Genomic DNA, 14,183 nt, shown 5'->3' with positions numbered 1-14,183 from the left:
TATTTTATTTAATGAGTATATAATAATATTCTTTTTTATAATTAATATCAATCTATGTTGATTATCAAGAACAATTTTATTTTCTCAATTTCTATATTATTTATCATAATATAATATTCTGTTTGGATAATTAATTATATTGTTTTTTATTTACAACTCTAAACATTTATAAAACTTATATACACTAAAAATTATTTCAGTATTTTTAGTAAAGTTTTATTATATTTTTCACTTTTCTTTGATATTATATAAATTTTTTAAATGATAAATTTTTATATTTAAAGTTACTTTATATGTGTATATATTTAATTTAAGAATATAAATAATGTATATAAATAATACATATTACATTAAATTTCTAAATTTCTAAATGATAATGTTAGATTTATTATTATACAAACTTTAAATATAAAATATAATAATAAATATTCAGGATGATAAATATTTTCTGCCATATAATTGTGCCTTTTTCTCAAAACCAATAGATTTAATAGGTGTGTTTAATTTATAAAATGGATTCATAGAATACTACAAAGGAAATAAAATATAATTATTAAATAATTTTAATAAAAATATCGAATATTTAAATATATCTTTCTTACCTTTATATACATTTCATACATTTCATTAAAAAAATTTTTTATACCATCTTCATTTTTACTATCATGTACCATAACAAATCGTATATGAGTTGCAGTAACAAAAGCACTAACAAACCATTGATTAAATTTATCTACAACTTTTAAATGCATATTTGTTGTTTTCCAAGTATGTTCATCTACAAGATCTAGAGCAGCATGTGCAATAAATTGATTTAAATGTGTATAATCTTCTTTCTGTAAAAAATGCAAAAATAAAAATGTTATTCTTGTTAATTATTATATACTGCTTAAACATAACCTTTAAAAAAATGAACCTTCGTGTCTTTTCCAGAATTATTGAATTCAATTTCAAATAAAGGATTATCCGTATGTCCGACAATTGCAAAATAATAATTCGCTGTCATTGTGTTGATATAATAAATTTTAATTTTGACATTGATATTTTAATTACAGCTTTCTATTAAGCGTCATACATATACTTATAAATGTATATCATACTATACGTAACTAATAGTTATATACATAAGAAAAACTGTTTGAATATATAATAAACTTCAAAATAATACGATATAATGTTTTATTTATAATTATATATATAACTATATATATAGCTATGAGATAGCTTCGTATTTATAAAATATATTAATTATTAAATATTTGAATTTTAATAAAATTTGAATTTTATGCTCATTGGTGATTTTATCAATCGAATTAAATAAAAAATGTAATAAAAATGCATGTAAATAATTTTTGCATTATTGATAATTAAAATTTGAATCTTGCTCAAAATGAAAACATAAAATTTTTTTTTAAATTTTAATATCTAAATTAAAATTTAATAAGATTTTTGATTTCGCTTTATTTATTAAAATATTTGCAAATAATGCAATTTGCAATTAAATAATTAAACACTGCAAAAATATTAATTCTTTGTACAAAATATAAAATTTTTTGAGATATTTATAATAATTAAATATAATTTTATAATTTTTTATTTATTTATTTAAAATAATTCGATATTCCTATTTACAAAAATCAAATAATATTTTTACTCATATATATATTTAATATTTTAATAATGAATAATAATTAAAATTCTAAGAATGTATTTTAAAAGTTAAAATTTTTAATTTTATATATATTTTTTTTTTATGATAATTTATATAGAATATCCAATTATAAAACAAATTATATAAATTACTGACAAATTATATTATATTTATAAAAAAATGATTCAAATAAAAATAATTTCAAAAAATATATGATATTATCTTTTTATATATGATTAGATAAAAATCATATGATTATTTTTATAAACATTTATAAAAACATATATTGAAATCATATGAAATCATATTTTGAATAATTAATTTTTAAATAATTGATCAATATTTCCTATTAAAAAATCTATTATTAATTATACTATAATTAAAAAATCAAATTAAAATATATTCTAATTTAAAGTTTGCAAAATATGGAAAATAAAAAAAATGAAGTGATATTTCATTATGCTTTCTATGCTTTCATATAACAAAATTTGACAATTAAAATTACAATATTTTTTTAATTAATGATTTTTCAATATAAGTATGTACGATTTGTATTTTTTTAAGAAATCTCAAAACAGGTTGATTATTATATTTAAAAATATAAACTATTTATTTCTATTTTAAAAATATTTGACTTTTTTTCTTGTTCATTTATAAAAAAATTAATTGCAATAAATTATATTATTTGAAATCATTTTTTTTTAATTTTTTCACACAAATAATTAAATAATTTTTTGATAATTTGCATATTTTGTTTGTAACCAAATAAATGTATCTTATAAATCATTATAAAAATTATAAATATATTCGAATATCCTAATAATAAAACTATATTTTATTCTAAATTTATTATAAATTTATGTTATATTTATAATAAATATTATTAAATGTATGTAATAAATATATAAATGTATGTATAAATATATTTTATTTATAATACATATTTGCTGATACAAATAAAGTTAGGTTGTGTAGAAATTTATATCTATATATATATATCTATATGTATACTGGTTGAGTAAAATATTTATTATTGAACTTCTAAACACAAAAAAAATATGTGATTCAGAATTTTGAGATATCAATCAACTCTTTTAAATATATTATTTTATTCTGAGATTATCATAATGAATTATCTCGCGTTATCTAGCACATACGAAATTTTTTACGTATTTGCTGATGTAAGTAAATAAAAGGAATGTGAATATATAATGTGAATATATAAAATGTATAAGAAATGATAAAATACTGATAAGTTATAAAATATAAGGTAAAATTTAGAAAATTGTAGCATTTCTTTATATTGTTTAATTATATATATAATCTTTTTCAGTGTTAATTATGATTTTATTATTAAACTTATCTTTAAAATTACTTGGTATAAATATTATAATTTATTATATTATAATAATATTATTTAGAATTATAGTCTAAATATTAAATATTATTTTGTATTAACAAATTGATAATATAATCAGAAGAACTTTTTATATTAATATAATTAATTGAAAGTATAATATAATTTATTAAAATATTTATTTAAATATAAAATTTTTTCATCAATTTATAAATCTTAATTTTTTTCTTGATATACTTTTGTTTTCATATTATATTATGTCTTTATATTGTATTATGTCTTTATATATGTATATTTTTTAATAATATATTAAATATAAAGTATATTTGTTTTATATAAATCTAAAATCATTAATTGCAAACATAAAAGTAAATATATTTTTTTACGCTATTGTGAAAATAAGTTAAAGATATAAAATATTTTATTTATTAATATGATAATAATAACATTTTTATAAAATAATATTCTTATAAATGAAATAAATAAAAAATTTTTTTCAGAAGCAATGTTTTAAATTAAAAAAAATATTAATATAAGGAATTTTAAATTGATGAATGATGTCCGATTATATAATAAATAGTTCATTTTAAAAATGATTAAAATAATTTTAAATTTTTATTCATGTCTACAAAAATTTATAGGTATGTATGTATTTCTAGGAATGTAATCTATAATATTATCATTAAAGATATGATAAAAATTTGTAAAAATTTATAGTAACTTAACTTTAATAATATAACTTAATATATAAAGTTATAATATAACTTTTTTTATTTCATTTAAATATATAAGAAATTAATTCTTTTTAATTAATAAAAATCATTAATAAGTTAAAAAAATACATTTTGTTGCAATAATTTAATATAATTAAATTCTTTAGCTGGATTAAAGTTGTTTATTTTTGTTATATATTATGATTCAAAGGTTTTTAAATGTTAATGGTAAATTAATATTTTAAAATGATTGATTTTCATTATTAAATTATCTAACATTGGCTGTATATCTTTTTATTAATAAATTTTATTTTTCATATAGGTATTAGAAATGGTAAGCATTTTATATTAACTCTTCTTACTGGTATAATTTTTGGATTTATCTCAGCGTGCCTTTTAATAACTTCTACAAGAAATGTGCCATATATGTTTAATTGGTTTTCTGGTGGTTTTATGCTTTCAAGAGATCCACATCACTATTCAGAATTGGAATCAGAAGTAATTATTTTATATTATTTATTTGTAATCTCTTTATATTCAATTTTATCTTATTAATAAATGTAATAGGTTGGTCCTGAAATAGAGGTAAAATTTCATAGTGCAGATGAGGATTTTCATAAAGATGAAGATAAAGTTGCACAAGAACTTGCAAAAAAAGTACGTGTCTTGTGTTGGATCATGACTGGTCCAAAAAATCATCAAAGTAAAGCTCAACATGTGAAAGCAACATGGGGAAAACGTTGCAATATTCTTTTATTTATGAGTTCTGCTGAAGGTAAAATATTATAATAATAAATAATAATTTAAATTATTATTTTAAAATATACCATTAAATTTCCAGATACAAATTTACCTACAGTTGTTTTATCAGTAAAAGAAGGAAGAGATAATTTATGGGCAAAAACCAAAGAAGCTTTTAAATATGCTTATGAAAAGTACAAAGACAAAGTTGATTGGTTTATGAAAGCTGATGATGATACGTAAATAATTTATTGCAATTACAAATTTTAAATCATAATTTTAAAGATTTAATAAGATTCATAAGATTTAAAATTCAAAGTTTTTTTTAATATAAGTATTTTTATTTTATGATTAATATTATTTAAAAATTATTAAATTTTCAGATATGTGGTGGTAGAAAATTTACGATATATGTTATCATCTTATGACTCAAATTCGCCATTATATTTTGGCTGTAGATTTAAACCATTTGTGAAACAAGGATACATGAGTGGTGGTGCAGGATATGTACTTAGTAAGGAAGCTTTGCGTAAATTTGTGGAAGAGGCTTTGCCTAATAAAACAAAGTGTCGTTCAGACAATGGAGGTGCAGAAGATGTAGAAATGGGAAAGTGCCTGGAAAAAGTAAATGTCAAAGCGATGGATACTCGAGATCCACATGGTCGTGGAAGATTTTTCCCCTTTGTACCAGAACATCATTTAATTCCTAATCACATGGATAAGAATTTCTGGTACTGGAAGTATATTTATTACGATACCAAAGATGGTCTCAATTGTTGTTCAGATAGTGCGATTTCATTTCACTATGTGTCACCTAATATGATGTATGTTCTTGAGTACTTAATTTATCACTTAAGACCGTATGGTATCACACATAGTATAGAGAAACTTACTACAGATCAGTCAATTACTGTATTGACTGAATACTAGTCTTTATACTTATTACATTTTAATCTATAATGAATCTTTGTTTTTTATAAATTTTTAAGCAAATATAGAGATTAAAAAAAAAATATTTTGAAATTTAATAATTAAAATAAAAACAAAAATTCTGCAACTGATAAAATTTGCAATTAAACTTTTTCCTATTTAAATTATTTTTTATATAAATTAATTATAATAATTTAGAGATAATTTTTTTTTTTAATCATTTTAAAATACAAAAAATTTTGAAGAAAATTTCTTTTATATTTATATAAATAATTTAAAATTTTAATCGTTTTTAGATTCAATTATTCGATATTTAAATCGATGATATTAAATTCTTTTTTTTTTTATTTTCATGAGTATAACTAGTCCATTCAGGCCAACGAATTAGATATTAACATATTCACTGAAAAATAAAAATTTGTCATATATGTGATATTTCGTGTCATTTTATCTTATATCTGTAATAGATATATATGATATTTATACGTACCTATATATGAATGATGAAAAATTTATAAATTCATCGTAAGAGTAAAACAAGGTATGCACTCTTATAAATGTTACAAGCATATTAGAATATTATTAATTATTAATTATTATTTAATTTATTAATTAATTTTTATTTTAATAATTGTATTGTTCATATATAAATTTATACAATAAAATTTAATTTTTTCATTCAAATATTTAATCGAAATTATTCTTTAAGTATGAAAATATAATTTAAAGATATATTTTGATAAACTTTTATTATAAGTTATTTATTTTTTTTAAATTATTTTGTAATTAATCATTTTTTAAAAAAGAAAAAAAGAAAATTATTCTGTAATGATTTGATCTATTATCATTAATTTGCAGCAATTTATATTTTCTTTTTCTGTACATATTGAGATTTTTTTATTTCTTTAAATGATATGATATATGATTAATTTTACATTAATAAGTTTTGTAGAAATAAAGACATATCATTTCTATTATGCTTGCAACATCAAAGCTGTAAGATACACACATATTTTGTGTGAAATGAGGTATGTAATTATATATACACATAAAACTGTATTTCGTAATATTAATATAATAATGGTAATGGTAATAATAATAATAATAATTAATAATAATAATCCCAATAATGATGTTCTACCCAGATAATAAATACTATAGATACAGTGTGAGTGTGGTGTGTGAGTAAATTAACCAATTAACTTTATAAGGGGGAGAGGATTAGGGATTGCTATGTACAAGTCATATTTGTACTATGCGACTGACGCAATTAGCCACCATTGGCTTCCATTCAGACGCGCCCTGTATTCTCTTCTCTTGTCTTTTTATTTATTTCTTATATATCTTTTTCGCTTTGTTTGCGCGCTCATTTATTTGTTTATGAAATCATTTTTTTTTTTCCTAAATTTCAGGGAACAAACCTCTCTGTGCCCTTCTCTCATTTTCTTTTATTCTTGCTCTTTTTTCGCTCATTTTCAATTATCTAATATCTCGGCGATGTTTCTCACTTCATAAATTATTTAAAAACAATATTTTACACTATTAATGTATGTATAATATATAGAGGTCACCTAATTTGAATAAAATTTGTCAAACAGCATCGAAAAATTGCGCTAATGGGTCCAGGAAACATGATAACAGTGACCCAGTGCCGCGCGAGCATAATATAATATAATATATGTATAATTGTCGTACTTATCTCACACCAGGGGCTTGTACGAGGCATTTTACTTGTAAAAAAGAAGTATCACCTCCCTTTCCGTTCTTCTTTTTTTCATTTATATCATCTATATAAAATTAAAAAACAACGTAATATTATTTATATTACTTCGTCGTTATTAATAATAAAAGCTTTGTACAAAATTCAATTTACAATTAAAAACGTTTTGGTTATGTAATTTTCTAGAGATTCTGATTTGTAATTGAACTATCTACCGACAGAGAGGCAATTGTTTAACTTCTTATGGCGCGTTCTCTTTTGTTTCCTCTTTTCTTCCATTTATACACGCGCACTCGTTCTCCCTTCTTTCCTCTCTTTCACACTTTCTTTTATTCATTTTCTTTCGTTCTCTTACAAGTTCATTCGTTCTATCAATCTCTCGCACACATAAAATTCTACCTTCCATTCATTAGATTCCATTTGGTATACGGCAATATACGGTCATCATAATATTTCGTGTTATCTTATTTTCGTTTGTCGCGATTATTGAAAAACATAAAATACATTCTATTTATTTTTTTTTCGGATATCGAATTACACGAATAGAAAAATGTTAAAAAGAATTACTGTGCATTGATAATCATCAAGTTTACGCTACAATCACGATGTATTATCGCATTAATTTAAAAAAGAATCGAGTACAAAAAAAAGTCGGTTTCGCATTGGAGGTTCGACTAATGGTCGAAAGATCGTTCTCCCAGTTATCCAGAAGAATTTCAAAGTCTCTAAAAAACAGTTGAAGACGGACGTAGGAAACCAGTTGCTCTCGTAAAGCCCCAAGTGACGGTATGGTAAAGAAGTGCATGAAAGAGGTGCACATACTGCACTACGAAGGGAGAGGGTGTGGGTCAGACGAGAGCTGCTGCTGCATGGTAGAGCTGCATGAGCGCTTGTACGTGCACTGGCAAGCAGGATAGACGATCTTTCGTATTCGCATCCACTGCGAGCCACGATAGGGCATTATATCCCTCCAATACATATCTGAAATATATTAGTAATAATAACAAATATATTATTAAGAATTTAGCAAATATATAGATTGTTGATATTATATATATATATATATATATATATATATATATATATTATATTTTAAATTAAATTTTAATAAAAACATATATCATAAATTATAAATTACTAAATTAAATATTAAATAAAATCTTAAAATACTATAGTAAAATTTTTTGATTTAAAATATATAATATTGTCTTTGATGTAATTAAAAGTTATTTTCAGAATATTTAAATTATTAATCATAATAATATTTCTAATAAAAATTTTAAATAATTGAAAGAAAAAATATATAATCAATGAAAAAAATAATATTAACCTGAGCACATCGGTGGTATACTGTGAATCTAATGGATGAGCAGTGAGTGCACTTTGTTGTTGTAACAGATCATCACTATTCTGCTGAATTGCTGGACTATGCAAATGTAAGGCATTCTTTAAAAATACTGGACAAACTCCTTCTAGATGGGGACAAGCTGACCAAAACCATGGTGGCATCCGTCCAGTTGGTGCAGTAGATACCAAATAACCAAGAGCAAGAGGTTGTTGTAATAACGTTCCTACTTCTTCTGCTTGTTCAGCAACTGCAACCTATTAAATGTGAATTAATTTTTTTTTCTTAATTTTACATATAAATAATTATATATAATTTATGTACATATTTATTATATATAATTTAATTATAATAATTCAAACATTTATTTTGTTATATTTAATTCAATTAAAATTTTTATTTAATTTATTTTTTATTTTATTTAATTTATTTTTTTTTAATTAAATTAAAATATTAGTAATCTTATTATTTTATCTAATTTTTGATGATGATAAAATTACTTTTTATAATATAATAAATAATAAATATATAAAATAATATAAAAAAATATGTATTATATATTATATTCAACAATATTCATAAATATAATTGTATTTATTAACATCAAAAGTTCAAATAAAAATGAATTAAAATAAATCTCTAAACTATATTTAATTTCTGAAATTTGAATAATCTATATTAACTTACTCTTGGTGTGTTACTACATGGAAATGGACTACCAGGTCCATCATGATTGCCTAAACCTGAACCACCACCGTCTCCACCCATTGGAGATCCTTCAGGACGATGTGGACTACCTCCAGGACTTTGCCCTCCACCAGCACCAGCTTCTGGCCATACATTGAAAATATCGTTGAAATCTCCCATGCCTTCCATACCTTCTGGCATATCATCATTTAATGCAGAAAATAGTTCATCATCTCCTAATTCTGGTCCATTAATATGTTGCTCTTGAAATGCAGTCTGTGACGACTATAGCAAAAAAATTATCATTCTTAGATATTTAAAAATTATAAATATTGAATAAAAGAAAAAATTTTATTGAAATTTTATTAAAAATAATTTTTGATAAATAAATTAATTTTTAAAAATATATTTTTTAGTTTACAAAAACAAATTTTTTTCTAAATTATAATAGCTATATTCAATGTATTAAATTATATAGGAATGTACAAGATATGATGCAAAATATATTTTATTTATTATTTTTATTTACTAATACATTTTAAAATTATATGGAATATAATTTCCAAAGAAAGATAAATTGAAAATAAAGTTTTTTTTTAAAGTAAATTCATAAAAGAATTCTATTATTAAATTAATAAAATAATTAATGTTTTCTTTTAATAAAAAAAAAATTATAATGCTATGTATTTTTTTTTAATGAATATTCAAATGATTTTTGTTACTACATTGTTACAATATTTTATTTATATTTTGAAATAAAATTTAAACAAAAAGTTTACCTGTGTGGTAGCAGATGTAGGAAAGACGAGAATATGAGTGCACGTAACATCTTGTGGTGTAGACAATTGGCAGTTTACCGATGCTTGACTAAATCTTTCATCAGGTGTAAACTGATCAGCCATAAGCCTGAGAGTTGAATCTGGTTCAAGGGAGACTAAACAGGCGCTGAGCACACAAGGTGCTGCTGACGGATATAGAAGACTACATTGGCCACATATTTCTTTAAGATGTTTAGAGGCTTTAAGAAGCGCTTTTCTCGACAATAACCAACTCCAACCTTTTAATTCACCATGTCCAATACGGCCTACACGACCTACTACTAATCTCCAAGGTTGTACCTAAATGAATGTAGAAATATTTATTTTAATAAAATATTTATAATTATTTAAATATTAAATATAATAATTTATTATTGCTATTTTTTGTTTCTTATCATTAATTATATTTTAATTATTTTATATATATTAATATATATTAATTATTTTATATATATTTTATTATTTATTAACTGTTTTAGGAATACAAAATAAAAATTAAATATAAAAAATTCATTTAATTTTTTTATATTATATAAATTACTTACACCTTGAGACATTACACTCAATATAAAATCCATCAATTTTTGTAATCCAATTCGTCTGGCTGAGGCGCGTTTTCTTCTTTTCCTATTGGGTATATCAATATTGATAGTAGCTGTTTCGAATATTTCGCCACGATCATCGGTTGCAACCGCAAGTAGCCAAGATTGATCTTCGCTTAGGCAGTAACTGAGGTACAGAACTGCACACTCTTCTGGTCCAGCAATGCCAAAAGACTCCGGTGCTTCACTTTTCGCCCGTAGAGGAGCCAAGACGTAGGCTGGTGAGTATAACCGGTACGGGGCTCTGTTTCGTTCCTGATGTATAGTTGCAAGAGTATTACTATAAGACTGAAAATGATCGAGTCATGGCCTGTTTATCTTTTACTATTTTTATCATTTTAATAGGCACACGGGCAACACAATTGATTTATTTTAAAAAATTAACATAATTAAACACAAGAGATATAAAATAGGATCTTACATCTTTACTTTTAAGAAAAAGATCTGCTGCTGCAGCAGTACCGAATCCAGTGAGACTTTTTACTGTTGAATTATGATTTAATAATCGACGACCTTGTAGAAATACATTTAATGCTAAAGCTCTCATCTCATCTTGTATCTTGCGCCTTTCTCTAGCTCGTCCTAACTCCATTATACTTTCCAAAGATATTATCTGAAGAAAAATATAAATTACAAATTAATTATTTACAATTAGTTATTTACAATTATACGCAATATATATATATTAAAATATAATATATATTGGATTAAATATTGATCTTTTGATATATAAATCTAATTTTTATTTATTTTTTATCTTTTTTTAAATTGATCAAATTATTTAAATATAAGAAAAATTATAATTTAATCTTACCTGAACATTTATATTAGATCTAATGTTTTCAGGCATGCTATTAATTGCTGTCGAATATGCACGTAACAAAGCTAAAATAGCAAGTCTTCGACGATCAGGATCTTCAGGACCTCCCAATGAGAAAGGTTCTACTAAATAAACGACTATAGCTGGAGGCTCAACTTCCTCTTCATCTGGACCCGATGTGGTATTAGTGTGTACTGTGGCAGTTTGTGAAGTTGGTGTTGTATTACCAGTATTAGAATTAGTATTTGTTGTGTTTGACGATGGGGTTTCACTTCTAGGATTTTCTCCTTCTAAAAATTTATAAATTTTATATAATTTTTTTATAAACAAATACATTAAATTTTAGTAATATATTTTCGAAAATATATTTAAAAAAAAAAAGTTTTATGCCATTATTCGTATATAAAGGATATTAATATATTTATGGAGATTCTTATATCTTTACAATTTTGTATACTAACTTTTGTATTTGTTTTGATTTTTACAATCGTTCTTTAAAAATATATTTTAATGAATATATATATATATATATATATATATATATATATATATATATATATGATATATTGTGCAATGAAATTAAAAAATAATCAAGTAAAATATTAAAACATACCAATAGATTCAGGTTTACTTGACATTACATCGGGCGTAGCTGGCATTGTATCAGTAACGGGAATAGTTGTTTGTGGCTGCTGTTGCTGTTGTTGCTTATTAGATTGCGAATCTCCGGAATCTAATAAACTTCGATCTTGAATAACTTGTGTTAAATATGGAGCTAATCGATGATTACAAACTTGGGCATATAATCTTAACAATTCTCCTAATTGGTTCTCTCCTAAAAGTTTAAACCAATCGTCTATTGGTTGTTTGATTTGTTTCTGTACAGACGATTTTCCAACTCGAAGAATACCATCACGCAATGCTTTTGAAATAGGTGTATGCCTTCCTAGCCGACAAATCTGATAAAAAATTATAATTTTATAATCTAAAATAAAGATATGTTATGTAAAACCTATTTACTTACTTCATATGTAGTTGATAATTCACGGAAAAATGATTTTACTTTATTAACAACACAATCGCTATCAGGTGCTACCACTACATAGGCAACATCTCTCGGTCCAGCATATGGTTCCAATAACAACTTTTCCCAGTAACTTAAAGCATAAGGTGACAAAGATAGCCAATCTCGATCATATCCAACAACTAGTGCAGGTATTGGTTGAGGTTCACAACGATCATCTGTCCCGCGACCAGCTAAACGATGAAATTGTCTCCAAGTTAAAGGACCTGCTACAGTATATGGTGCTTCCCACATTCGAGTGGTACATTTTTTTTGTACTGCGTCTTGTAATAATGGTTGTAAAGCTCTCATCATTCGCACAATATCACCACTGCATTGAGGACCTTTTGCTCTAAGAAACACCCATCGATGCACTCCAATTATACGATTAGTCCTTTCATTGTGCGTACCGTTAATTTTACCCTGATCAAGAGCTGCTAGCGAAACTTCGTTTCCATCATTAAACTCCAACATATTTATGGTAGGCGTGAGCATTGGATAACTCTTCATTGTAGCGTAGATCCTCGATGCTCTGTAAAGACTACTCGCAGAACTCTGTATGATCAGGCACTGTTCTCTAAGCAATTCTAACACACTAGGTGGTATCACATCTAAACCTTCTGATGGTTTACCCCCTCCACAGGCTACAGCAACCAAAGACGCTTTTTTCTTTTCCGCTGGATCTTCTGCAATACCAGTGATTTCCATTTCATCTTCATAGAACAAACCAGCTTGATGAGCCAATCGCCGATTTACAACTGCACTAAAACCACAACTACACCTGATCTGATCATCATCTTGAAATAGAGCTCCGCTTGACCATGAGTGTGTAAGATACACACCAGCATCTGCACCTTTAATATTACCAACAACTTTTGGACCTGCATTGCACACGCAGAGACTGCAACTGTCGAAATTATGATCACGAAAGATATTAAGCACAGTGTCACCTAAAAGGATGTTCACTATGAGAGAGTTCGATTCTGGTGCACGAGTGGGACCTGGTGTATCCGCCTCGATGCTATTCAAATTTTTGTTTAGATACGATGAAGTAGTAGATGTGGCAGGACTCGGTTGATCATATGGTGGCGGTGGTGGTCTTCCGGAAATAGTTGCTGAGCGATATGGTGCTCCCAATGGTGCTGGACTTGGAGGACAAGGTTGTTGTTGGACTGAACCAGGTCTAGTTGGTGGAAGTGGTTTATCTGGGTTGTTGGAAGTAGGATTGCACTGCCAAGAAGGTCTATATACGCAGTGCGATGGCAGTGTAACAGGAGGTAATGATTGGCTGGGCAGATTTGTGAGTGGAGCATATTTGGAAGAACCAACCATCTTACAGATGGGCGCAGGTTTGAACACGTAAGACCAATCATCGATTGGCTCTTCTTGAGGAGATCCCATGTTTGGATATATATCAGGCAGATGCCTAAGTGGTCGTTGAGGTACAGAAAGTTCCGTCTGGTCCATTAAAGAGTCATTCAATTGACAAGGAGAAGCAACTGGATTATGCTCTAAGGATGGTGGTGTTGGAAACATTTTGGAAAGTTCTTCTGGTCGTAACACACCTACTCCTCTATTACTATGTCTGTTATTGGCATCTACTCTGGTTTCTTCATGAAGTCCACCAGATCTATTTGATTCTGGTGGAGTTTGTACTTGAAGCTGGTTCAAATTCTACAAGAAGTATTATATAATTTATTTTAATTATAAAAATTATTAAATAATAAAAAAAAAAA

General features: G+C 25.0%; 3 protein-coding genes across 5 annotated transcripts in view; 1 reads left to right on the top strand and 2 right to left on the bottom strand.

Moving 5' to 3' along the window:
* Positions 1-377: 377 nt before the first annotated feature.
* Positions 378-1,122, bottom strand: LOC113218829 (probable trafficking protein particle complex subunit 2). Its single transcript, XM_026441204.1, has 3 exons — positions 917-1,122; positions 603-836; positions 378-528 (listed from the first exon to the last, which is right to left on the bottom strand). Exons 1-3 carry the CDS (start codon positions 1,004-1,006, stop codon positions 430-432), a joined length of 423 nt encoding a protein of 140 aa, XP_026296989.1. The 5' UTR covers positions 1,007-1,122; the 3' UTR covers positions 378-429.
* A 1,559-nt stretch (positions 1,123-2,681) lies between these two features.
* On the top strand, positions 2,682-5,825 carry LOC409263 (glycoprotein-N-acetylgalactosamine 3-beta-galactosyltransferase 1). The gene is made up of 6 exons (XM_623073.5): positions 2,682-2,832; positions 3,509-3,649; positions 4,044-4,219; positions 4,289-4,496; positions 4,563-4,701; positions 4,846-5,825. Exons 2-6 carry the CDS (start codon positions 3,601-3,603, stop codon positions 5,390-5,392), a joined length of 1,119 nt encoding a protein of 372 aa, XP_623076.2. The 5' UTR covers positions 2,682-2,832; positions 3,509-3,600; the 3' UTR covers positions 5,393-5,825.
* Positions 5,826-6,735: 910 nt separating this feature from the next.
* LOC410159 (mediator of RNA polymerase II transcription subunit 13) overlaps positions 6,736-14,183 on the bottom strand; it is a 26,122-nt gene continuing 18,674 nt past the window's right edge. For 2 of the 3 annotated variants that reach the window (XM_026441514.1, XM_026441516.1), the window contains 9 exons: positions 12,409-14,121; positions 11,998-12,343; positions 11,379-11,674; positions 10,986-11,177; positions 10,508-10,852; positions 9,924-10,262; positions 9,145-9,429; positions 8,443-8,714; positions 6,736-8,093 (listed from right to left, as the gene is read on the bottom strand). In XM_026441514.1, coding sequence (XP_026297299.1) covers positions 7,961-8,093; positions 8,443-8,714; positions 9,145-9,429; positions 9,924-10,262; positions 10,508-10,852; positions 10,986-11,177; positions 11,379-11,674; positions 11,998-12,343; positions 12,409-14,121 — 3,921 coding nt within the window. In that variant the 3' untranslated portion in view covers positions 6,736-7,960. The remainder of the gene's footprint in view (positions 8,094-8,442; positions 8,715-9,144; positions 9,430-9,923; positions 10,263-10,507; positions 10,853-10,985; positions 11,178-11,378; positions 11,675-11,997; positions 12,344-12,408; positions 14,122-14,183) is intronic. The other variant, XM_026441515.1, reaches the window with a different exon arrangement.

This window comes from Apis mellifera, linkage group LG6, assembly GCF_003254395.2.
Source record: "Apis mellifera strain DH4 linkage group LG6, Amel_HAv3.1, whole genome shotgun sequence".
NCBI lineage: Eukaryota > Metazoa > Arthropoda > Insecta > Hymenoptera > Apidae > Apis > Apis mellifera.
This window is presented reverse-complemented; position numbering and strand designations above follow the sequence as displayed.